Source organism: Macaca nemestrina, chromosome 14 (genome assembly GCF_043159975.1).
Source record: "Macaca nemestrina isolate mMacNem1 chromosome 14, mMacNem.hap1, whole genome shotgun sequence".
In the NCBI taxonomy this organism is placed as follows: domain Eukaryota; kingdom Metazoa; phylum Chordata; class Mammalia; order Primates; family Cercopithecidae; genus Macaca; species Macaca nemestrina.
Window position 1 is genome coordinate 35,901,493 of NC_092138.1, and position 27,880 is coordinate 35,929,372.

The 27,880-nt window shown below is 38.0% G+C and overlaps 1 protein-coding gene and 1 long non-coding RNA gene across 8 annotated transcripts in view; one reads left to right on the forward strand and one right to left on the reverse strand.

Annotated features, from left to right (window-relative positions):
• LOC105489145 (interleukin 33) overlaps positions 1-27,719 on the forward strand; it is a 98,329-nt gene extending 70,610 nt beyond the window's left edge. For 3 of the 7 annotated variants that reach the window (XM_071077761.1, XM_011753839.2, XM_011753838.2), the window contains exons 3-8: positions 4,978-5,103; positions 5,640-5,765; positions 7,323-7,448; positions 8,012-8,062; positions 8,918-9,009; positions 10,440-27,719. In XM_071077761.1, the coding sequence (XP_070933862.1) occupies positions 4,978-5,103; positions 5,640-5,765; positions 7,323-7,448; positions 8,012-8,062; positions 8,918-9,009; positions 10,440-10,640 (722 nt within the window). In that variant the 3' untranslated portion in view covers positions 10,641-27,719. The remainder of the gene's footprint in view (positions 1-4,977; positions 5,104-5,639; positions 5,766-7,322; positions 7,449-8,011; positions 8,063-8,917; positions 9,010-10,439) is intronic. The other 4 variants (XM_011753841.3, XM_011753840.2, XR_011612539.1 and 1 more) reach the window with 3 other exon arrangements.
• The window catches only part of LOC105489147 (uncharacterized), a 143,875-nt gene that overhangs the window by 43,954 nt on the left and 72,041 nt on the right, over positions 1-27,880 (reverse strand). The window lies entirely within an intron of this gene.

Consider the following 27,880-nt stretch of genomic DNA (forward strand, 5'->3'; position numbering starts at 1 on the left):
GAAGTGTGATGATAGTAGTGTGATGATAAAGTGAGGAGGCAAGAGTAGAAACAGAAACTGGTTAGAAGTCTACTGCATTAATCTAAGGGACTAATGATCAAGGCATGACCTAAGACAACAGAATAGACAGGACAGACTAGATTTTAGATATATTCAGAAGGTGAAATCAAAAAGACTTAATGACAGATTGAATGAATTGTAAGAATGGAAAGAAGGAAAAATAAATGATTCTCAGCTTTTTTATTAAAGAATAGGGTAGAGGCCAGGCGTGGTGGCTCACACCTGTAATCCCAGCACTTTAAGAGGCCGAGGCAGGCGGATCACAAGGTCAGGAGATCAAGACCATCCTGGCTAACACAGTGAAACCCCATCTCTACTAAAAATACAAAAAATTAGCCAGGCAGGGTGGCAGGTGCCTGTAGTCCCAGCTACTCGGGAGGCAGGAGCTTGCAGTGAGCCGAGATCGTGCCACTGCACTCCAGCCTGGGCGACAGAGCGAGACTCCATCTACCAAAAAAAAAAAAAGAAATGGGTGGATAATGATAGATAGTTCTACTATTTCTCAAGATAGGCAATTCAGGAGAAATATATTGGGGGTAGAAAAAGAAAAAGAAATTTTTTATTGTAAGTACTGCTATGGTTTGAATGTCCCCTCCAAAACTCATGTAGAAATTTAATTATCATTGTGATAGTATTAAGAGGTGGAACCGGCCGGGTGCAGTGGCTTATGCCTGTAATCCCAGCACTTTGGGAGGCCAAAGCGGGTGGATCACAAGGTCAAGAGATTGAGACCATCCTTGCCAACATCGTGAAACCCCGTCTCCACTAAAAATATAAAAATTAGCTGGGCATGGTGGCACACCCCTGTAGTCCCAGCTACTCGGGAGGCTGAGGCAGGAGAATCGCTGGAACCCAGGAGGCAGAGGTTGCAGTGAGCCAAGATTGCACCACTGTACTCCAGTCTGTCAACAGAGCAAGGCTCCATCTCAAAAAAAAAAAAAAGAAAAAAGAAGAAGAGAGGTGGGACCTTTAAGAGGTGATTAGATTATAAGGGCTCTGCCTTCATTAATGGATTAATGCCATTGTCGTGGGAGTGAGTTAGTTACTGCAGGATTGGGTTTCTGATAAAAATGATGAAGTTCAGTCCCCATCCTTTCTTTGCCTCATGTGCACTCTCACCATGTGATGCCTTCCACCATGTGACGACACAGCAAGAAGGACCTCATCAGCTACAGCCCCTCAATCTTGGACTTCCCAACCTCCAGAACCAGACAGCAAATAAAACTCTTTTCTTTATAAATTACCTAGTCCATGGTATTCTGTTATGGCAGCAGAAAAGAGACTAAGACCAGTGAATCTTAGTTTAAGGTAGCTATAGGTCATCCAGGTAGAGATATCCAGAATTCACAAGATATACACAGAAAGAGACAGTGATGCTTTGAAGTAGCTGGGTCAAAATGACTTGTGGAGAAAGAACAACCGATAGAAAGCTCAGGAAAAAGGCCAAAGATAGAGTTACAGTCTGGGGAGTCATCAGCCTCTAAAAAGGTGATTGAAATCATTGAAGCAAGTATGATTGCCCAGGAAGAAAGTTTAGAGTGAGAGAAGAAGAAAAAGTCGAAACCCTGAGGAACACCAACATTTATGAGCAGACAGAAGAGGGATAACTAACAAAGAGACAAGGTGCACTAGTCAGAGAGAAACAAGAAGAACCTAGGGAAACTGGTGACATGGCATAAGGAAAGAGGGGTTCAAAGAAAGAAGTAGTCCTGAGAGTCCATTGCCACAGACAGGTAAAGGGTAGTAAGCAGTAAGAAGACACCTTGGTAAAATCCGTGCTTGGGGAAGAAATGAAAGATGGAGTACTTCACCTCTGTGGTTTCTATCAGCCATAGTCTTGTTCTCTGAATGGCAGAATTATAGAAAGATTTCCAGGGTCCTTCCTATTTACTCACCAGAAATCCCTGAGGGATTTATGCTGCTGTTATGATGAAATTAGCTATGGGAATTTTCTTAAAATTCATACTAAGCTATTGCCCTCAGGGAGCAGGCAGGATAGAAACATAGAAAGTGGTAACAGCCTTTATATACATTTGAGCTGGCTCTTTGACCCCAGTGGAATGCTCTCTCCTGCAAAGTCCACATGTCCATGCCAGCTTTACACTTTCCTCTCCAGAACACAACACTCACACTTTCAGCTTCCCAAAACACCAAAGTATATGTTCTTCAAAATTCTCCTGATGCAAAGTGTTTTCAATACTTCAAATGTAGTAACCCCCATCCTTGAACTATAACCAGTGCTTGTCCTACTAGATGCTAGCCCTCACACCTGTATCTTTAACTCTCTTCTTATCTCCAAAAGTCTTCTACATCTTTAGTACTTCCTCAGTATTGTGACCCTCACTTTTAACTACCCAGACTGATATCCTGTTCCCCCAGAGTCCACACTCAGTATTAGGCATGCCTATCATGTTCCCATGTGATGCTGACTAAAATATAAAGAATATAAGGAGTGAGCATTCTTTCAGTTATCATATTATGCCTTTTAGCTTTGAAAAGACAATGTGGTATAGTTGCTATGGTTTGCATGTTTCCACCAAAATTCATGTTAAAATTTAATCACCATTGTAACAGTGTTGAGAGGTCAGATCTTTTTTTTCTTTTCTTTTCTTTCTTTCTTTTTTTTTTTTTTGACAGAGTCTCACTCTGTCGCCAGGCTGGAGTGCAGTGGTACTATCTCGGCTCACTGCAACCTCTGGAGAGGTCGGATCTTTAAGATGTAATTAGGTCATGAGAACTCCACTATCATGAACAGATTACTGCTGTTATCATGGGAGTGGTTTGGTTATCAAGAGACTGGGTTTGTTATAAAAGTGAGTTCGCCGGATTTCCTCTCTGACTCATGTACTCACTGCTGCCTTCCACCATCAGATGATCCTCACCAGATGCCTGCACAATATTCTTGGATTTGCCTGCCTCCAGAAGTGTAATAAATAATTTTCTCTCTGTTTTTTCTTTTTTTAGAGACAGGGTCGCACTCTGTCACCCAGGCTGGAGTGCCATGGCATGATTATAGCTCACTACAGCCTCAAACTCCCAGGCTCAAGCAATCCTTTGGTCTCAGCCTCCCAAGTTGCTGAGACTACAGAAGCAGGCCACCATGCCCAGCTATTTTTTTTTTTAATTTTTTTTTAATTTTTTTTTTAATTTTTTTTTTAATTTTTTTTTTTTATTTTCTGAATTACTGTGACTAATTGAAATTTGACTTTACTGTCTTACTGTGTTGCCCAGGCTGGTCTTGAATGCCTAGCCTCAAGCGATTTTCTCGCCTCAGCCTCCCAAAGTGCTGGGATTACAGGTGTGAGTCACAGCACCTGGCCAACAAATTTTTTTGCTTTATAAATTATCAAGTCTATGGTATTCTGTGATAGTAGCAGAAAACGAATTAATACAAGGGTCAGTAAAGTACTGCATTAAATTACTTGCTAGGAGAATAAGTACAATGCTGGCTCTAGCACTAGTTTTCTTTATAAATTATCTTTGTAAGTGTAAAAGCACTAAAATATAAATACAAGATACCACAGTTGATATTTCTGAATTGAGAATCAATGGTAAAGAGTTCCAGAGTGGGTGTGAATATAATTAAGTGGTCTGCCCTTGTTAAATCAGTTGAAGATAGTTAAAGGTACCTACTCATCTGAATTGGAGGCAAGATGTGGATTAATTCAAAATAATAGCTAATAAAAGCTTTTCCACTTATCTTTGAAAAGCATTATTTTAGGAAGGCAAATCCTCTGGAGAATTTTTTTAATTCATAAAATGAATCCCAAAGTCACAAATAATCATTTTATTTTCTGAATTACTGTGACTAATTGAAATTTGACTTTACTGTATAAATTGCTTGATAATTCATTTACTACATAATGTTAAAAATTGAGGTCCTATGACTCATGTGTTATAATTTTCTTTTCTACCTGATTCTGAAAGATTTTTTATGATTTTCCAAGTAGCAAATTTAATTTTCCTTTTGAGACTTAGATTTTTCTTTAGCAAAATGAAATAATTACTGAATAATCAATTAACTTTTTTACTTCAACTGATTTAATTTGAATTTGCATTTTGTTAGTCCCTCAAATTGTAGTGTAGCATTTTCTTAGATGGCGGTAAGTGGATGGTAATGGAAAGAATAGGTTTGATTTTAGACACGCTTCAATCACAACTTCTCGCCAGCCCTGTAATCTTGGGCAAGTGTCATGACTGACTCCTGAGAGCCTCAGATTATCATCTGTAAAATGGGGACAATAATGCCTATGTTGCAAGATTATTATGAGGAATTAAATGGAGACATATGTAAAATCATTAGCACGGTGTTTGGCTCACTGTAGACACTTAGTAAACAGTAGTTATTTTAATATCAATAACCTTCGTAGACTTCAGCAATCCCCCCAAAATTATTAAAGGTGTATTCTAGATAAGGAGAAAAGATTGCACATTTCATATGAGTAAAAGATCCCCCTCAATTAGGCAAAGGTTGATATATGTTGGATACAGGTTCGCACTCCCTCATATGGAATTCTGAAAACCAAAATTTTTTTCTAAAGACCTAAAGTTTTTCAGAACTTATTTGACAGCAAAATATGACCTAAACTCATTTCTTAGTTAACTCCTGATGTGAACTAACATGAGGTCTTTATTTCACTTTGTGTAAATTTTCCTATGTTTCAACATAAAATTAACTAATTTTGATTATGGGGTGCTGCCCCCCTCTCTTCTGGGGTGCTACATATATATAGTATATGCTCTATATTACAACCCTAAAACCTAAAAAATTCTGAATTTTGAAACACAGCTGACCTAAGGGTTTCTGATAAGATACTGTGAATCAGTACTTGCTTTCTGGGTCTGCTACACTCACGATTTGTAGAAGGATAAAGATGAATGGAATGTAACAGTCTCACAAGTTTTTCAATTGTTTAGAATCCCAACAGAAGGCCAAAGAAGTTTGCCACGTGTACTTTATGAAGCTCCGCTCTGGCCTTATGATAAAAAAGGAGGCCTGTTACTTTAGGAGAGAAACCACCAAAAGGCCTTCACTGAAAACAGGTAAGGGGAACCGTACATTCTCTGGCAATAGTGGTAGGTATCTATTTGCCTTTGCTTACCACATCTAAATATGCAATTATTTTTCCTCACTCCAAGGTTCCTTTTAGAAAATATTAAGGAAGACGAACTGGTTTTTAGCTATTTTAAAAAGGGCATACAAAGAATTTGCATGAGAGAAATGATTATGTTATAATGTTAAGTGAAAACAAAAGATACACAACTATGTATAAATATGTTTACAATATTTTTAAGTGAATTTTTTTAATTTAAAGGAAGTAGGCTTAAGTGTTAATAGTGCTTACCTTTTGGGTGTTGAGATTGTGGGTGACTAGTTTTCTTCCTCCTGATCTCTAATGAATGTGCTTCTACTGGGGTATAAGTGTACCAGGAGGTATCAATCCCTTTGGTCCACGGAGTGGCCAAAGCCCTGGAGTCAAGCACTACTCTCAGCAAGCAACCTTAACTGGGAATTCTCAAAGGGGTGTTTGTGCAGAGTGGGGATTGATGGTCCATCCCTAATCCCATCTGGTCTGCAGGTGGAAAGCACAAAGGACATCTGGTACTCGCTGCCTGTCAACAGCAGTCTACTGTGGAGTGCTTTGCCTTTGGTATATCAGGGGTCCCGAAATATACTAGAGCACTTCATGATTCAAGTATCACAGGTATGACTGGTTACAGGAGTGACGTGGGAGTGAGGAGGGAGGTGTGACACAGGACCCTGGAAAGTGCTACTCCAGGTAGCAGTCCCAAGTCTGTGTCTTTAATGTGTACCAGAAACTTCTGCCCATTCGTAGCTGATGTACCCATCTAATAGTATGCAAAGTGGCACAAGGGAGCTGTTCTAATAATGCACAGGCATTCTCTAGTTAGCACACCACCATTATTTTGAAATACTTGCTATGGATTGGAATCCCATGGTCATTAGTTTTGGTGAAAATATGTTATCTTTTGGGAAAAAAACACATTTCCCCCCCAAATTTCAACATTTTGACCATTAAAGAAAAAAGCTATTGTATTTTTAAATGTAATTCTAACACTTTATACACTTTAAGTAGTAGTTACAATGGTTTTAAATTTTATCACATCCTTGTACAAGGTTCCAAGTTGATGATGACTATCAGGAAGTGAAGAGATCATCATTAAAAAAAAAAAAACTTGACCAGGCGTGGTGGCTTATACCTGTAATCCCAGCACTTTGGGAAGCTGAGGTTGACAGATCACCTGAGGTTAGGAGTTCAACACCAGCCTGGCCAACATGGCGAAACCCTGTCTCTACTAAAACTAGAAAAATTAGTCAGTTATGGTGATGTGCACCCATCATCCCAGCTACTTGTGAGGCTGAGGCACAAGAATCGCTTGAACCCTGACAGAGGTTGCAGTGAGCCGAGATCATGCCAGGGCACTCTCGCCTGGGCAACAAGAGCAGCTGTCTCAGGAAAAAAAAAAAAAAAAAAACTTTTCCTGGAATTGCAGTTGCCATTTCAAGCATTATTCCTGCTATAAATGTCCTAAATTCCCAGAAGCAACACTGAAGTTTCTCATTCAGTATTTCTAAATCATTTACTTTAGAAGTTCATGTACAAATTCAGTATGTAACATTCTCCTTAATATTTTGTATACTATTTTTTTCCAGGCCCCATATAGGTAGTCCCTAAATCTGCTCCAGTTTACCTCAGCAGGCTATAAAAATATTATCATTTTCTATGTGTATTTTGACACTTTTTAAAAGTTAGGAGCACTGCACTAAGTGTCCCTGTTATTTAGCCAGAGGAGAGAACAGGGTTCATACCCACATTCTCCAGGACTGTCAGAAACTTCTGGGTAACTCCATACTTTATAGATGAACATTTATTTATCCATATCTATCAAAATACAGTTCCTTCTTTACCACAGTCCCCAGACCACGTGGTGTCATGAAGTGAAGGTTTCTTCAAGCAATGTCTGTTGGTTTCCATTTTCTTTTTCCCCACCAAACACTCCCATAAGCACACTCACATGGCCTCCCAGGGCCTTTGTGCACGACACTAGCACCTTTAATCCCATTCAAGGGTCACATCTCAGCCTTTGAGCTATGTAAAACTTGTGCCAAAGGCTTTCATCTAGCCAACAGTGACAAACAAAATGCAACTCAAATTGCAAAAATGTTTTTTGAGAGAGCATTTTTTAAAAAGGTTGCCAAAAGAATTGTACCTGACAAGTTTTTGAATTCTTAACAACAGGAATTTCACCTATTACAGAATCTCTTGCTTCTCTAAGCACATACAATGATCAATCCATTACTTTTGCTTTGGAGGATGAAAGTTATGAGATATATGTTGAAGACTTGAAAAAAGATAAAAAGAAAGGTAGATTATTTTCTTTTTCTATAACGATGTAATAATGACTAATAAAAGTAAAATGTTTTAATAAAACTAAATCTACCAAACTTTAAACAATGGATTAACTTAGACATGGCAAACAAGTCATGCTGTATGCTAACTCTAATGCATTGGCAGTGGATGCCTGAATCCACTTGTATGTCAAGATGGATTCAGAAGTTTTGTCAGGTTCATCAAAGAATGCTGACATTGAAATGTAGTATTTGTTGTGAAAGATGGAAAGAGGGACCACAGGTATTTGCTATCTCTAAATTATCCAATAGATCTTTCTAGCCTTATTAGTATCACCAAAGTACAACTTCTTTGTCAATGCTATGAAAAATATTTTAAATATTTTAATAACAACTATATTGGAGAATTCATCAGAGCATATTCATGCATTTTTGAGACCTTTCTCAAAACCACAAAAGTTTTGCTTTTATTGATATATAATAAAATGGGAGGATATTTTCTGATGTTATATATGTGTTGGAACTGAAAACTTAAGAAAATTGTGTCTCACCAGAGGGATTTTCTGTATTCTCTTTCAGATAAGGTGTTACTGAGTTACTATGAGTCTCAACACCCCTCAAGTGAATCAGGTAATTTGGAGGGCTGGGTAGCTATAATGCTTGAATTCTTAAGTATGGGGTAAAGATAAATAAAATCCTTTTCACCCCATAGGAAAAAAGATAGTCTCAGTAGGTTATCTCCAACCCAAGCTCATGGTAAAACCTTAGATTCTCAGAGGATGCATTCTCATCCATTTTACAGCTTAATCGTTAGGATAAAGTTTTGGCTACACTTAATAGAGATCCAAAACAAGAGTGGCTTATGCTAGATAAAACTTTCTGTCTTAGCCACGGCTGGAATGGCTCAACAAGTTGTCCAAGGAACCCATCTCCTTCTGTCTTGTGGTTCTGCCAACATCTACATGGTTCAAGAGTACTTGGGAGCATGATAATGTCCGGTCAACAGGACAGAGAAAAACAAATGCATGCATTCTATTTCCCTTTAAGGGTACAACCTAGAAGTTGCATCTAACACTTCCTCTCATCTCACATTGGTCAAAACTCGGTTGTATTACTACACTTAGCCATAGGAAGGCAAGCTGGGGAATGTCGTATTACCATCCCAAAAGAGGAATGAATATTGGGGGACACTATGAGTGGCTTTACATGCAGACAGGAAAGCTGATGCCCAAAGAAGTACCCATTAGGGTCACAACTCTCCAGTTAAAAAGCATATAAAAAAACTAATTTCTCTCCGGTTTATAAGCACCCTCTGCTTATCAGTGCCTCTTGAATTTGGGTACAAATACTTCTAAGTTACCTGTTAGTGAATGAAGTAATTATTTTAATGTAATGTCTTAGAGTCTTTTCCTGGGTGCTGAATTCATTTAAATAAAGATGAGTTACAGTTCTTAACTTTATCATTTATACTTTCTTAATTGTAAGGTGATGGTGTTGATGGTAAGATGTTAATGGTAACCCTGAGTCCTACAAAAGACTTCTGGTTGCAAGCCAACAACAAGGAGCACTCTGTGGAGGTAAAAAAAAGAAAGAAAGGAAAAAAAGAAAAAAATTATACATATATAAATGATTACAGAACTGTCATGAATGACTCCACCAACTTGTGTAGATTTGGGTGTTGGGGTATTTTGCAGAAGGATTTTTTTGTGCTATTGTATATAAAGCACAATCACTTACTACAAATGACTTTCTTCTAGAGTAAGGAAGGCAGGAAAGTGGCATGTATGGCTTTGCTACTTAAAGTCTGCTCTCTGCCAGCAGCACAGCATCACCTGAGAGCTTGTTAGAAATGCAAGATTCTAAGCCTCCCAGAAATAAATCGGAATCAGCATATTTTAACAAATCTCCAGGAAATTCATATGTGCCTTAAAGTTTGAGAAGCACTGTTATATAGAATGATCTCAAATCCTTGCTATTTGGCTGTAGGAACTACTATGTTCCTCTAGGAAACATTTCTTTGTATAATATCGTTTTCTTAAACAAATATCAAAAAATAATTTTCCATTCTGAGCCTGCTTAAGGGAGGGTCATAAGTGTTTCCATGTGCCAAGATTTATAAATAATCTAACATCTACATTCTGAACATAGGATTCATTGCATATTCTTCTTTAGTTAGTAAATGGCATTATTATATTGGTCATGATGTGTAATTATAACTATTTTGACAAACAAGTCAAAGGTAGAGGCATGGAAGAAAACAGAAGAGCATAATATAGAAGATAAATTATGTAAATACACAAAATTATAAAGCTAACTAACACAGCCATGTAAGGCCTTATTAACATAAACAGTGGATAGTAACCAGCATCTTCCTAACCAAAACATTCCTAAACATATATAATCTAGTGTTTGGCATGTATAACTACTCAATAATAGAGCTACTTAGACTGAGCTCTATTATATAGCAAGCACTGTGCTAAATGTTTTACAAATATTATTTTATTTAATACGGTAACTCTACAATGGAGTTGTTGTATTGGTCAACTGTTGCTATGCAACAAACCATCCCAAAACTCAGTGACCCAAAATAATAATCATTTATATTTATTCATATGTCTGTAGGTATTTTGAGGATTGACTGATCTAGAAAACTAGTTAGACTAAAAAAATGAGGCTTGAGAGATAAAGCAACATGCCCAAGGTCTCAGAGATAGTACATGTCAAAAGAAGGGCACAAATCCAGAACTGCTGCATCCAGATCCAATCACCCCAATCCATACTGCCTCTCTAACTATATTGACTATCAGTGAATCAAATCAAATCCACCCCCCACCCCTCTGGCCCTGTACTCACTTCTCCCCATCTCCCCTCCGCTACTCACTAAGCAAGCTTGCTAGAAATATCAAGTCATACATAAGTATTCCCCTGTAGTTTCCAATACAGGCAGGTAACGTTGACTCTGAACTTCCCATTCACATATGGATTGCTTTCTCTCTTGTTTCCTCAGCTCCATAAGTGTGAAAAACCACTGCCAGACCAGGCCTTCTTTGTCCTTCATAATAGGCCCTTCAACTGTGTTTCATTTGAATGCAAGACTGATCCTGGAGTGTTTATAGGTGTAAAGGATAATCATCTTGCTCTGATTAAAGTAGACTATTCTGAGAATTTGGGTAGTGAGAATATCTTGTTTAAGCTCTCTGAAATTTAGTTGATGGAAACTTGTGGGTCTTGGGTTGAGTACCCAAATGCTACCACTGGAGAAGGAATGAAAGATAAAGAAAGAGACAGTGACATCTAAGGGAAACGAAGAGTGCTTAGCATGCTGTGGAATGTTTTCCTTATTATACATAAAAATATTTTTTCTAATGCTTCAGTTCTTTTTTTCTTTCCCTCTGTATAACTGCATATTCAATGCAAGTATCAGTATATTAAATAGGGTATTGGTAAAGAAACTGTCAACATTCTAAAGAGATACAATCTGACTTTCACTTTTCTCTAGTTTCAGTCCAGAAAGAACTTCACATTTAGAGCTAAGGCCACTGAGGAGAGACAGAGCCATAGCTTGTCTCTCTGTAGACAGGGATCCATTTTAAAGAGCTACTTAGAGAAATAATTTTCCCCCGTTCCAAACAATAGGCTCAAACACTAGAGCTGCTAGTAAAAACAAGACCAGATGCTTCACAGAGTTATCATTTTTTCAACTGGAATAAAACACCAGCTTTGTTTGTAGATGTCTTAGGCAACACTCAGAGCAGCTGTCCCTTACTGTCAGGGGATACGGAACTTCAAAGGCCCACATGGCAAGCCAGGTAACGTAAATGTGTGAAAAAGTAAACATAATTGAAAAATTAAGACAAATAAATTCAGTATTTATAAAGTGAATAACTTCATTTCTAATTGTTTAATTTTTAAAATTCTGATTTTTATATATTGAATTTACTTTAAGCAAGGCATTCTTACATTAGGAAGTGAAGTAAATTTTAGTTCAGACATAAAATTTCATTTATTGGGAATATGTAACATGCTAAAACTTTTTTTTTTTTTAAAGTACTAAGCCACAACATGTTTTAGAGCATCCAGGTACCACATAATTACAATCCATGGTAAGGCCAGAAATCCTCTAACCTACTACAGCCTAGATGAGACACCGAATTAACATTAACATTTCAGTAACTGACTGTCCCTCATGTTCATGGCCTACCATCCCTTCTGACCCTGGCTTCCACAGACCTATGTCTTTTGATATACTCGCAGTCACACTGGGTGAAGTTGCTTTTAATCCTTGCTTCCCATGTGCTCAAGTCTTTTTGTTGTCCAGCTTCCTGATAACCCTGCTTACTGTGGAATATTCATTTGACATCTGTCTCTTTTCATTTCTTTTAACTACCATGTCCTTGATATACCTTTTGCACCCCCTGAATTTCATTTCTGTATCACCTGACCTCTGGATGCCAACACATTTATTCTGCTTTTTCTATTGTAGAGTTTTAGATAAACCTATTAATGGCAATATTTTTTGCTAAACATCTTTGTTTTTTACTGTCACTAGGGCAATAACATTTATACTCAAATATATAACATTTTTTTAACTACTAAAGGAATAGTTTTTAAAGTCTTAGCAATTTCTTTTGCAATTTTTCTTAGACTTAATAGTTATGATAAATGACTAACATAGTAACAGAATATGAAATATGACCTTTTCTGAAAGTATGTACTTTTAAATTTCTACTATATTGAAACCTATTAGATGTAAGTGCTGGTAGAATATAAGATAAAAGAGGCTGAGAATTACTATACCAGGGTATTACAATTGTAAAACAATATATCTTTGTTTCATTGTTTTGTCAATAATTGTTACCAAGGAGATAAAAATAAAAGCAGAATGTGTATCATCCCTTCTGAAAAACACTAATTATTGATGTGTGCATCTGTACGATAAACTTAAAATGATTATTAAATAACCAAATATATCTACTACATTGTTTATATTATTGAATAAAATATATTTTCCAAAAGTATGTGAGACTATAATGATTTTATCATACGATGACTCAATATTCTGAAATTCTTAAGTGAAAGCAAGCATATTCCAACCTACCAATGTTGGTATCCGGAGTAGGTCATTACCTGATAATTTTGGTGATTCAAAACTAAGTAACATTTTCAAGAGAAGAGATTGCGTCTTTTTCACCTGTGTACTGTCAGTGCCCATACTGGTGGGTGACACAAAGGTGTTCAGTGACTTTTACTCAGGATCAAACAGCCAACAGGTACCTGCACCAGAACCTTGATCTTATTATTCTGACTCCTTATGTAGATAAGGAGGAGGGTGGGAGGAGGGACATGAACAGAAAAAATAACTATTGGGTACTGGGCTTAATTCCTGGGTGATGAAATAATCTGCACAACAAACTCCCATGACATGAGTTTACCTATGTAACAAATCTTCACAAGTACCCTCAAACCTATAACAAAAATTTTTTTAAAATTAATTCAAAAAAAAAGAAATCTTCAGATGTGGTACTCCAGTGGGAGTTGGAGCAGTAGGCTTGTCCCAAAACTCCTTCTCCCTTCAAGTATAAGCCTATACAGCCCTGAAATCTCATCTTCTAGCAGTTATACATCAAATAGGTGCCATATGTACTGGACTTTGCTAGGCACCATGACAGCACAAAAGAAACCTAAGCCATGCTCCTTGTTCACATGGAAATTAAAACATATGAAATATGTATTATTATTATTCTTTTTAAACAGAGTCTCACTCTGTCGCCCAGGCTGGAGTACAGTGGCATGATCTCAGCTCACCGCAACCTCCGCCTCCTGGGTTCAAGCGATTCTCCTGCCTCAGCCTCCCGAGTAGCTGGGACTACAGGTGCCCACCACCATGCCCAGCTAATTTTTGTATTTTTTAAGTAGAGACAGGGTTTCACCATATTGGCCAGGCTGGTCTTGAACTCCTGATCTTGGGATCCGCTTGCCTTGGCCTCCCAAAGTGCTGGGATTACAGGCGTGAGCCACCGTGCCCGGCCCCCTAAAACATGTACCATATGTATTATAACTCCAATTCTGCAGTACAGTTGTGCAAAGGTGAGAAAGATCAGTGTGGGTTTGTCATCAGGGAAAGAAATATAACTGAATTGTCTATCCCCATACCCTAAAACCTACCCTGATCTATTCTTATATCCATTCTCAAGGTCTTGTTAAGCAGGTTCCTCATGCAGGTCTTAGGTAAAAGGGGTAAATTCAGTTGTTTTAACCCCTTTAGTGGTCAGGATTTGGTATAGGGACTTAGGAATCTGAGGAAATAAATCAAGAGATGAAAGTGAATGCAAGTTGGTAGAGAGAGAATCGATTAATTATTTCCTGCTGAAGTGCCAAGATGACTGTGATGGTTAATATTAGGTGTCAACTTGACTGGATTGAGGGATGCCTACATGGCTGGTAAAGTATTGTTTCCGGGTATGTCTGTGAAGGTGTTGCCAAAGGATACTGACATTTTTGTTTGTTTATTTTTGAGACAGGGTCTCATTCTGTCACCTAGGCTGGAGTACAGTAGAGCAATCTCAGCTCACTGCAACCTCAGCCTCCCAGGCTCAAGCGATCCTCCCACCTCAGCCTCCTAGGTAGCTGGGACTACAGGTATGTGCCACCACATCCACCTAATATTTGTATTTTTTTGTAGAGCCAGGGTTTCACTATGCTGTCCAGGCTGGTCTCAAACTCCTGGGCTCAAGCAATTCACCTGCCTCAGTCTTCCAAAATGCTGGAATTACAGGCTGAGCCACCGTATCCTGCCAAGATTGAGTTTTGAGTCAGTGGACTGAAAAAGGAAGAACCACCCTCAATGTCGGTAGGCACCATTCAATCAGTCACCAGCACAACTAGAACACAGCAGGTGGAAGAAGGGTGATAAACTTGCTTACTTAGTCTTCTCATACTCTCTTCCCTTGCCAGGTACTTGCTTCCTCTCCTCCTATCCTTGGACATCAGACTCTAGATTCTTCAGTTTTTGGACTCAGATTTGCACTAGTGGCCTCCCAGGGGCTCTTGGGCCTTTGGCCTCAGACTGACGGCCACACTTTCAGCGTCCCTGGATTTGAGACTTTCGGTCTTGGACTAAACCACTCTACCAGCTACTCTTTTTTCCCCAACTTGTAGAGGGCCTATTTTGGGACTTCACCTTGTAATTGTGTGAGCCAATTATCCTTAATAAACTCAGATAGATAGATAGATAGATAGATAGATAGATAGATAGATAGAGTGTGTATATATACATTGTGCGTATGTGTGTATATATATATCCACACATATATAGATACACACACACACACACACACATACATACATATATATATCCTACTGGTTCTGTCCCTTTGGAGAACCCTGACTAATACAAAGATGAAACACTCATCCAAGCTTAATTACAGTCCCTAGCACAGAGGATGCTCCCACAAAGAGATTACGTGAATCAGTGTCCAGTGGATTAAGAACAGGGTTGGTTTGCTGCTTATAGGCTGTGCAACTTTGGCAAGGTAAGTAACCTCTCTCGATATCTATTTCTCCTCTGTAAATAGGGAGCACCAAATATTGTAATTGTCTACCTAATATCCACAACCACCACCCTTACTGCTTTACCAATAGATCCTCATTTTTTTTTATCAGATAATAGTGCACATAACTAAAAATACACTCCCAGATTCCAATGCAGCTAGATAGGGTAACCATTTGGCATAGTTCTGGATAATAAAATATAAGCAGGATAATGGTTTAAGAAAAACTTCTTTTAAAAAGACATATTTGACTGGCAAGCCCTTTTTCAGTCTTTTACCCCTTCTTCTCTTCCTGCCTGAGCCATAGATAGGATGCTGAATGCAGAGCAGCCAACTTCTGACCACAAGGTGAAGAGCATGGGGACAAAGGCCTCCACATTAGAAGAAGTGGCAGGAGGAGCTGGACCAGGCTCACGCCTATAATCCCAGCACTTTGGGAGGCCAAGGCAGGCAGATCACTTGAGGTCAGGAGTTCGAGATCAGCCTGGCCAACATGGAGAAACTCCATCTCCACTAAAAATACAAAACTTAGCTGGGTGTGGTGGTGCACTCCTGTAATCCCGGCTACTCGGGAGGCTGAGGCAGGAGAATCGATTCAACCTGGGAGGCAGAGGCTGCAGTGAGCTGAGATCATGCCACTGCACTCTAGCCTGGGTGACAAAGCAAGAGTATATCTCAAAAAAATTAGAAAAAAAAAAAAAAGGCAGGAGGGAAAGATAAAGGAATCCTGGTGTAGTGGATGATATTGGTACTCTGCTCAAATTCCCTTGAATTTCTTTATATTGGATTATTTGATACCATTACCATATGTGCCACACACCCATACCACCACCATCTTCCATGTTCTTTCAATATCCAGCACTTGCAGCTCTTACAAGGATTGCCTTTGTTGTAGTGATGCTGCTTTGCCCCCTTGCACGGAGAGATGAAAATGTCTATGAGTGTGCATTACTCCCACCAGCCTCACAAGGCTTTTGAAAGCCCAACTCCCCAGTTCTTGGGTGGAATACCTCTGTCTTAAATTTCACTCAAAAATTCTCCTATGGGGCTCATGCTGAATCTGCCCTGTGCTGCACTTTAGCATGAGATCACATTCTTAGATTCCTGTTCGTTCCTGCCCTGTCTTGCCCTGTCCTGCCCTGACTGCCTTATCAGTATTTCTCGGGGATACTTCCTTAGTAAGTCACATTATCATAATCCTTAACTCAGGATCTGCTCCTGGGGAACCTAATGTATGATACCAGGTCACAGGTGACATTGGAGAGCTGCCATATCAATCTTCTAGTACTAACTGCAAACTTTATGTTGAGAGAGAAAAATAAACCCATGTCTGCTTAAGCTAGTGTTGAGTTTTCTGCTGAATATGCCTTAAAGCAAAATTTACCCATAGAAGACATGATGTTAACACCTGCTCCTTAGGCCACTGATAAGAATTTCCTGGAACATAGCAAGCACTCAGTGAAAGTTAGCTTAGAAAAACAAACCAACCTGACTGATAAGGATAATGACTTTTCTTAGGTAAAATTAGAACACAGAAAGACAATCAAATGACTCCACAACTTTAAGAGAATTTATTTTCTGAGAGGTAAAGTAGGAGGCAGAAATTAGAAGATGAAATCTGCCAGGTATTAATCTACAAAACAAATCTATGAAACAAATAGGTATTTATTTATACTTCTCACCCTACAAATAGGTTACATAAATTCTGTCATATATGTCTTAGTTCATTCAGGCCACGATAACAAAATTAACTGAGCAGCTTAAAAACAACAGCAACTTATTTCTCACAGTTCTGGAGGCTGGGAAATCCAAGATCAAGGCACTGGCAGATTCATTGTCTCATGAGGGCCTTTTCCCTAGACAGCATCTTTTGGTTATAACCTCACATGGCCAGAGTGAGGCCACCTAACTCTCTGGGGTCTCCTTTATAAGGCACAAATCCTACTCATGAGGGCTCCACCTTCATGACCTAATAACTTCCCAAAGATCTCGCCTCCCAATACCATCACCTCGTGGGTTAGGATTTCAACACATGGGGGGACACAACCATTCAGACCATAACAATAGGCATCGAATATTACATTATAAATATAAGAAAATTTAATAGTAAAAATGAAAGACTGATATTCCTTCAAAAGATCATTGGACAAAAGTGCAGATGTTCCAAGATACAGGAATTGGATAACTAAAAATTTATATAATAATTTATTAATATTAAATAGGTCAGAAAAAAATAGAGAAATCAAAAGCTGTATATTGAAGAAAAATCAATAAAATTGGTAAACCTTTGTCCAGACTGATCAGGGAAAAAAAAAAGAAAGAGGACACAAATTACCATTATCAATAATAACAGAGTTGACATGAGTAGAGATTCTAAAGATTTTAAAAAGAATAAGATGGAAATATTATAGGCATCACTACATCAATAAATTTGACACCCCTAATGAAAACACACAAATTCCTTGAGAGGCACAGACTACCAAGATTCACTCAAGAAGAAACAGGAAACATTAATAGCCCTCTATCTATTAAGGAAATTAAATGTAAAGCTCAAAGTCTCATAAGAAAACTTCACCCTTCATTAGTGAATTCTTCCAAACATTTAAGGAAGAAATAATATGAAATCTACACAAATTCTTTCAGGAAAACTGAAAAGGAGGAAGTTTTATTGAATTTTTCTATGAGGCAAAATACACTGACATCAAAAACAAACAATACAAGAAAACTACAGACCAATGTTTTTCATCAACATAGACACAAGAATTCTACAGAATTCCATAAAAATTTTTAGCAGCCAGGCATGGTGGCTCACACCTATTATCCCAGAACTTCGGGAGGCTGAGGCAGGAGTATTGCTTGAGAAAATGACACTGTCAGAAACAGAAATGAGGAGGTGGGAAACAAATAAGTACGAAGGAAGATAATGAGTTTGTTGGGACAGGTTGAGGGTGAACTGACAATGGGATTATTAAATGGAAATACAGTTGGAAATATAATTGGTACATTCGAAAATCTTGAAGCACAGTTGGTAATCAGAACATTAGTTATCTTCCACTATCCCTTTATTCAACTCCTCCCTCTTATAGTTTTCCATTCATTCTTAAGTAGTAGACAGTCCTGCTGTCATATTAAGTTGCAAATATAGCCTCAATTCAATAATTAGAATGTCCAGTTCCATGAATAGACAAACCTCTGAACTCAATTTAGCCTCCCAAAGCCTCTGCTGGTTCACTTTGCTCTATGTGGCCCCTGATGGCATGTGGGGGTGCTCTTTCCCCACCCTGTGTGTACCTGTGACTAATAAACCACTGCCAATCTCATCTGACCGGTGTTGGCTGTTGTGTGTTCAGCCATCTCAAGGTCCTCCTTTCCCTTAACTAAGAGAGTGGATAGGAAGTGTTCAGAACAGCTGGAAGCCTGCTGCCGGTTGAGGAAGGAGTAGTTAACAGACATCAAAGACTCTTAGACCCCGACCCTCTTCATTCCTCACTCCACATTGCCTTCCACACTCCCCTGCCCAAGATCATCAGTTCCCAGGGTTTTAGCTGCCCCTTTATTGACTGATAACTCTCCAGACCAGATATCTTTCCTGAGTTGCAAGTCAACTGTGCTTCCAATTGCCTATGGGACAGCACCATTTAGATATGATGCATGGTCACTGATCACCTGGACTTTAGGTTACTTCTTTGCATGATCTTCTCTCTCATAGCAAGACCTTTTGGGTCTATAATATCTGAGACCCAAAAGGATTTGTTTTATCCTGAATTCTGACACCTGGAGTTGCCTGTCTGCCTGTAAGCTTTCTCTTTGTCAATCTTTGGACTTTCCTAGTCCTCCCTTCTTGCCTAGGCTGAAGCCCTAAGCTGCTGCTCACTGTTCAATCCTGACATCAAGCCTAATATTTGCAAAGGCTGGAGTCCAAAGAGATGTCAGTATTGTACAAGGTCAAATTTATCTAAGACAAAAATACTCAGGTTCTGCTTAAAGTACATGACATGATCAAAGCTTCCCTAACACACTGAACCTAAAGAGAAATGTGGCATTTTTATGGACTCAACTGCCAATCACATTTGAGCAGGACCATTCCAGAAACCACAGACCTAATCAATAAATCAGCCATGGATTGTGGGTTACTTTTGTGATGGGCCTCCATATTAGTAAAAGCATGACGGACAACAAAGAGCATGAACTTTGGCACTAGAGAGATCCTGGTTCTAATTTCAATTTCTTCCAGCTATGGGACTTCATTCCACTCTGAACCTCAGTCTCTTTGCCTATAAAATGGGGCTAATATGTCACTTAAACAGAGATCTTGAGAAGATGGGATAAGGACATGGCCGTAAGCACTTATCACAAAGCCTAGCATATATTAGGTCAACCAATGTTAATCCTATTTCTCCTCCTCCACATTCATTTATAATTTAAAACCCACCAGCCTTTTTCTTTCCCCTCAAAAGAGGCCTACTTATCAAAGAGTCACACTCAAGGAAAACAAACAAAACTGGTTAGGTTTCCTGTTGCTTAGGCTCAGAGGAACTGGCCAGATGTTCCCTTAGGTCAGAACGTTGCAGCTGTATGAGTCCTCAAACAGTATTTTTTAAGTTAAACACAGCCAAGAGAGCTAAGTATGTTTCTATTTGTTGGTGTTGATAATATGATATTGTACAATACTGGCCTTTGCTTCTGTGAAAAGAATTATTTTATTCTATGACATTAAACAAACAGTTTGGAATTTTGGAATGAGCCTTAGCTGGGACACTGCCAGTTTGGCCTAAACAGTGTCTACTCAGTGAGAAATCTTAAGTAATTACGGTAAAGCATTTTAAGGAGAACAAGATAAACTGATTTAGTAATTCAGTTTCAGGCAACTATAACTTATTTAATAGAACTTTTCCTATTTTTCCCTGGAACTATCACCAAGACCCCATTGCTGGAAACTAAAACAATAAAGTATCCAATATTTGAAATTCAGCTATTTGGGGCAGCAATCTCTCCTATGACACATCCTTCCCCTTCCGTATAAAAGAGCACTAGGAGGTGATAGAAAAGTCATGTTACTTTTTTTTTTTTTTTTTTTTTTGAAGCAGGGTCTCGCTCTGTTGCCTAGGCTGGAGTGCAGAAAGGCAATCATGGCTCACTGCTGCCTCAACCTCCAACCTTATTAAATGATCCTCCTGCCTCAACCTCCTGAGTTGCTGTCACTACAGGTATGTGCCACCACGCCTGATTAATTTTTTTCTTATTTTTTGTAGAAATGAGGTCTCACTATGTTGCCCAGGCTAGTCTTGAACTTCTGGCCTCAAGTGACCCACCCCCTTGCCCTCCCAAATTCCTGGGATTACAGATGTAAGCCACTGCACCTGGCCAAAAAGTCATCTTTTTGAGGAACACCAAGTTTGCAAAGAGAAAAAAATTTCCCTTCCCTTTATTTCTTGGAAACCAAAAGTGAACATTTCCCATAAAATCGTAAAATATGGCTAAATTTAGGGAGCCAGCCAAAGGACACTAATATTTGATTACTTGGGTGGTACCCGCTCTACTACAGGCCCTGCCCAAGTACTACTGAGCCAGGGAAGGCATGTTTAGGAAAGAATATGGAATGGTCACAATAACAGTTTGAGAAACTTTATAAGACTGTTCTTTCAGTATTTGACAGAATAATTATACTAAAAAAAAATCATTAAGGATAGAGAAGACTGACAACACTATCAACTAAATTGACCTAGTAGGACATTTACAGAACATTCTACCTAACAATATCCATTATTTTCAAGGCACCTAGAACATTCACCAAGAAACACAAAACAACTAAAATCATATTAAGTATGTTCTCAGGCCAGGGGCGGTGGCTCACACCTGTAATCCCAGCACTTTGGGAGGCTGAAGTGGGTAGATCGCTTGAGGCCAGGAGTTCAAGACCAACCTGGCCAACATGGCTAAACTCCAACTCTACTAAAATACAGAAAAAATAGCTGGGCATGGTGGTCCCCACGACTGTAGTCATAGCTACTCGGGAGGCTGAGGCACAAGAATCTCTTGATCCTGGGAGGCAGGGGTTGCAGCAAGCCAACATCATGCCACTGCACTCCAGCCTGGGCAACAGAGTAAGTTTCTGTCCAAAAAAAAATTATCTGACCACATTGGAATTAAATTAGAAGTCAATAAGAGAAAGATATTTGGAAAATCCGCAAGTATTTGAAAATCAAACAATACTTTTCCATAACTAATTTTCTAATGAAAATTAGAAAATATTTTATTTAAATGAAAATAAATATGTCAAAATGAGTGGGGCACAGCTACAGTAATGCTTAAAGGGAAATTTACAATATTACATGCTTATTTTAGCAAAGTCTCAAGTCAATGCTATAAACCTCCACCTTAAAAACTAGCAAAAGAAAAGCAAATTAAACCCAAAGCAAGAAGAAAAGATATAATAAATGGGAGAAATCAGTGAAATAGAAAACAAACAAACAAAAAAACAAATAAATAAACCCTGGTTCTTTGGATAGCTCAGAAAAACTGACAAACCTGCCACTAGACTGACCAACAACAACAAAAAGATGTAAATTATCAATATCAGGAATGAAAGAAGAGGCATCACCATCAATCCCATCAGATAATAATAGAATACTTTTAAAATATTTTTGTTAATGTATTTGAAAGCTTAGATGAAATGGACAAATTCCTTGGAATCATTACTAACACTCACTGAAGAAGAAATAGATTACTTGAATAGCCATGTTTATTAAAGAAATTGAAATCATAGTTAAAACTTTGACACAAAGTGAACTCCAGGCCTAAATGAGTTCACAGGTGAATTCTAGCCAACAATTAAGGAAGAAATTATACCAATTTTACACAAACTTTTCCAGAAAAATAGAAAGGAGGGAAATACCAACTCATTTTATGATGACAGCATTATCCCCAATAGCAAAACCAAATATGTTTCAAGAAACTAAAACAGAACAACCAATATCCTTCCTGAATATCAACTCAAAAATATTTAACAAAATATTGATAAATTGAAACCAGTAATATATAAAACATAATACATCATTAAATGTGATTTATTCCAGTATGCAGGGTTGGTTCCACATTTGAAAATCAATCACAGTCAAATTCATCATATCAACAAATTCAAAACCAAAATGATATCTTAATAGATACAGAAAAAGATTTGCAAAATTCAATATCCATTTGGGATTAGAAACTATTAGCAAACTAGAGATAAATGGGAACTTCCTCAACATGATAAAAATCATCTACACAAAACATAAATTTAACCTCATCTTCAATTCTGAAAGGCTGAATGCTTTCCCTCTATAGCAATCAGCAAGGACGTCTGTTCTCACCATGTCTACTTTAATATTGTACTGGAGATACTAACCAGCACAATCAGGCAAGAAGAAGAAATAAAAGGCAATAGATCAGAAAAAAGCAAAACTATCTTTGTTTGCAGATGACATGATCCTATATATTGAAAATTCTAAAGAAGCAACGAAAAAAAGCTATTAGAACTTACAAGTAAATTTAGTAAGGTCACAAGACATAGGGCCAATATACAAAAATGTATACAGTATACATTTCTTATATACTATCAAAAATAATTATAAACTAAAATGTGAAAAAATATATACAATAGAATCAAAACAAAAAATATATAGGAATATACTTAACAAAATATTTCAAGGCCTATACCACAAAAACTATAAAATATTACAAAAAATAATTTTAAAAGACACAGACCTAAATATAAGAACTAAAACTATAAAACCTCCCTAAGAAAATGCAGGAAAAAAATATGTACGAAAGAAGACATCTGTAAGAATCTGTAAGGACATCTGTAAGAAAGAAGAGGGAGGGAGATAGGGAGGGAAGCAGGACAAAAGCATGGAGAGAGGAAAGGGAAGGAGAGGAAAGAAGAAAAGGTAAGGAAGCAAAGGAAAAAATGAACATCTGTCTTTATTTCACGTTATACACAAAAATTAATTTAAAAAGACACAGACCTAAATATAAGAGCTAAAACTATAAAACTTCCCTAAGAAAACACAGGAAAAAATCGGCACCTGACACTGAGCAGCCGAGCATGGGACATGGCCTGCACCTTGCACAGGGCCTAGGAACCCGCGGCCGCCTTGAGGGCTGAGGGCGGGCACTACGGACGCGGCCACGGCCAGGTTCAGCCCTTGTTGCATAAATTCACCAAAAAATAATAATAATAATAATGATAATGAATGGATAAGAGAAAATGGTATTGGAACAGTGGGAATCAGCAATTTTGCACAGGAAACTTTTTGGGAGATGTTTACTGTAGTCTGCCTGAAATTGGGACAAAATCGAACAAACAAAACTAGTTCAGTGCTTTGGAAAGTGTGAAAGCTGCTACTGAACTTTACTCTCCTATATCAGAAGAAGTTACTGAAATTAGTGAAGCTCTTGCAGAAAATCCAGGACTTGTCAACAAATCGTGTTATGAAGATGGTAGGTGGATCAAGATGACACTGAATAACCCTTCAGAACTAGATGAATTAATAAGCACAGAGGCATATGAGAAATATGTAAAATCTACTGAGAGGTGAAACTGGAACCCCTAGAAAAACTAGTATGAAACAAAATTATTTAAAAAGGGTACACACTCTATGATTCTATTTATATAGCATTCTAAAAAGCCAAACACTATATAGACAGTAGTGGTTGCCTAGGGCAGGGATGGATTACAAAAGGACAACCTTTTGCAGTGATGGAAATGTCCTATATCTTGGTTGTGGTGGTGGTTATACATCCGTATATTGCTAAAACTCATCAAACTATATACTTTAAAATGATGAGTTTTACTGTATTAAAATTATCATTCAATAAACCTGACTAAAAAGTAAAGTAGAATGGCAGCCAGACTGATTCCATGCAGTGTGGAATTCATGTACTAGCCTGTGAGTGAAACCTTTTGACATTTTTAGAGAGGACTGAAAGTACAATGGTTTTTATAGGGTCTCCTTGTTTGTTTGTTATTAACCAGTTTGAAGTCTGGTGCAATGCTAAATTCCGCAGTGGGAATGGAATTTGGTTTTGCCTAGAATAACAGGAAGATGAACTGCTGCTTATAGTGAGAGGTGGTAGAATATAATGGCTAAAAAGAAAACATGATTGAAATGAGATACAACTACATACCTATTCAAATGGCCAAAATCCAAAACACTAATAATACCAAATGCTGGCAAGGATGTGCAGCAGGAATTCTTATTCATTGCTGGTGGGAGCAAAATGATACAGCCACTTTGGAAGACAATTTGACAGTTTCTTAGAAAATGAAACATAGTCTTGCCATATAATCCAGCAGTTATGCTCCCAAATAATTACTCAAATACTTATTTAAATTCTAGTCAAATACTTGAGTTAAAAACTTAAATCCACATAAAAACCTGCACATGAACATTTATAGCAGCTTTATTCATAATTGCCCCAAATTAAAAGCAACCAAAATGCCCTTCAATAGATGAATGGGCAATCCAGACAGTGAAATACTATTCAGCAATAAAAGGAATGAGCTATTATGTCACAAAAAAATATGGAGGATCCCTACCTTGCTAAGTGAAAGAAGCTAGTCTGAAAGGCTACATACTCTGATCCCAACTACAGTCATACACCACACAATGACATTTCAGTCAACGATGGACCATATATATCACTGTATCACAGAAGATTATAATGGAGCTGAAAAATTCCTATTACCTACTTATGACATAATCATAACATCCTAGCACAACACATTCCTCATGTTTGTGATGATCCTGGTATAAACAAACCTACTGCACTGCCAAGCATATAAAACCAGAGCACATGCAATTATGTACATAACTTTTTTTATGTACATACACAAACATTGTACAGCTGTATAAAAATATTTCATTTATATCCTTATCTATAAGCTTTTTTCTATTTTTTTACATTTTTTAATTTTTTTACTTTTTAAACTTTTTTGTTAAAAACTAAGACACACACACCTTAGCCTAGGCCTACACAGAGTCAGGATCATGAATATTACTGTCTTCCACCTCCACATCTTGTCCCACTGGAAGTTCTTCAGGGGCAATAACACACACAGAACTGTCACCTTCTATGATAATGATGTCTTTTTCTGGAATAGCTGGAAAAATCTGCCTGAGGCTGTTTCACAGTTACCCTTAAAAAAACAAATAGAAAGAGCACACTAAAATAATAAAAAGCCTAGTATGGTAGATACATAAACAAGCACAATAGTTTGTTTATTATCATTATTGATAACTACAGACTCTAGTTAGTAACAATGTACCAATATTGATTCATCAGCTATAACAAATGTAACACACCAACGCAAGATGCTAATTATAAAGGAAGCTGTTGGGAGGTGGGAAGCAGTATACGTGGGAATTCTCTCTACTTTCCACTCAATTTTTCTATAAGCCTAAAACTGCTCTAAAAATAAATTTTATTAATTTATATATATATATATTTGTAAATGTGGATGATAGATGCAGACTACCTGAGTTTAAATCTTGGCTTTGTTCCTTAGTTGGATGAACTAGGCTAGTGATTTAATCTCAACTTTCTTGTGTATAAATTAGAAATACTGCAGTGACTACTACATTATAAGATTGTTTTGAGGATTAATATGCGTAATTTCCTTGGAAACTTGCTATTTAAAATATGGTTCTTAGACATACAACATTCTCATTCACCTGGGAGCAAATTAGAAATGGAGAATTTCAGCTGGGATTATACACCTATAATCCCAGTACTCTGGGAGGCCAAGGCAGGCAAATCGCTTGAGCCCAGGAGTTCAAGACCAGCCTGGGCAACATGGAGAAACCCCATCTCTACAAAAAATTAAAAAAATTAGTGAGTGTGGTGGCCCGTGCCAGTATTCCCAGCTGAGGTGGGAGGATCGCTTGAGCCTGGGGAGGTCAAGACTGCAGTGAGCTGTGATTCTGCCACTGCACTCTGGCCCGGGTAGCAGAACAAGACCCTGTCTCAAAAAAGAAAAAAAAGAAAAGAAAAAAAAGAAAGAGAATGGAAAATTTCACACCTCATCTTCGTCATACTGAATCAGCATTTTAATGAGATATACAGACTACTTATACACACATTATTGCACTGATTCATGTGAATGGTTCTCCCTAGTCATGCAACATGGGGCCTCTGAGGAAAGCACAATAAAATCTGAGCTCTATCCTAGCCTCCCAGAGATTTTTAACCTCTACTTCCTCCATGAATTTTTGTTCCTGGACTTAGAAGTCAGGGCAGAGGCAAGCCAAGAAAGGCAGCAAACCAGTTTAAACCCCTCCTCCTCTCTCTTGTTGTCTTATATCTTCTTTTGCCCCTTTGCTGTCTGCCCCAGTCCTCACATTAGTTAGCAGCTACTTTACCCAAACATCAAACTAGCCAGTGAAGCTACTGAACATGGTCATTTAAAAAAAAAAAGAACTCTCTTGGCCAGGCACAGTGGCTCAAGCCTGTAACCCTAAGCACTTTCGGAGGTCGAGGTGGGCAGATCACGAGGTCAGGAGATCAAGACCATCCTGGCTAACATGGTGAAACCCCGTCTCTACTAAAAATACAAAAAAATTTGCCAGGCATGGTGGCGGGCCCCTGTAGTCCCAGCTACTCGGGAGGCTGAGGCAGGAGAATGGCGTGAACACGGGAGGCGGAGCTTGCAGTGAGCTGAGATTGCACCACTGCACTCCAGCCTGGGAGACACAGCGAGACTCTGTCTCAAAAAAAAAAAAAAATTAAATTAAAAAAAGAAAAGAAGAACTCTCTCAACCAGGAAACCTCTTTAGCCATTACTCTTCATGGTTGGGTTGTTTTTGACAATACTAGGACTTGGCCAATCTAAAATTCTAACAAAGCAACTTGCCAAAACTGAGAGGATACTGACAATCTGCCAGACATTGCCATCACAGCTTCCATTCTCATGCTCAAAAACAAAGGCTCCTTCAGTGTGCCAAAGATTTATAATGTGTCAGTTAAATTCTAGTGAATAAGACCACAGTTGACTGAACTCTTTGCTAAAGCAACCGTCCTCCATACAGATGCCTTTGTTTTTTTAAAAAAAATAAATTTTTAATTTTTGTGGGTATATAGTAGGTATGTATATTTATGGGTTACATGAGACATTTTGATACAAGCATGCAATAATAATAATAATCACATGAGGGTAAATGGGGTATCCATCACCTCAAGCATTTATCTTTTGTGTTACAAACCAATTATACACTTTTTAGTTATTTTTGAATGTACAATTAAATTATTTTTTACTATAGTCACCCTGTTGTGCTAGCAAATACCAGGTATTATTCATTCTTTCTATTTTCTTGTACCTATTAACCATCTTCACCTCCTCCCCAACTCTCCCTGTTCCATTACTCTTCCCAGTATCTAGTAACCATCATTCTATTCTACTTTCTATCTCCATGAGTTCAATTGTTTTTAATTTTTATTTCCCACAAATAAGTGAGAACATGCAAAGTCTGCCTTTGTGTGCCTGGCTCATTTCACTTAACACAATGACCTCCAGTTCCATCCACGTTGTTGCAAATGACAGAATCTCATTCTTTTTTATGGTTGAAAAATATTCCATTGTGTATATATGCTACATTTTATTTATCCATTCATCTGTTGATGGACACTTAGGTTGCTTCCAAATCTTGGCTATTGTGAATAGGGCTGCAATAAACATGGAAGTGCAAATATGTCTTCAATATATCAATTTCCTTTCTTTTGAGCATATAACTAGGAGTGGGATTGCTGGATCACATGGTAGCTCTATTTTGAGCTTTTACAGGAACCTCCAAACTGTTCTTGATAGTGATTGTACTACTTTACATTCCACCACCAGTGTATGAGAGTCCCTTTTTCTCCA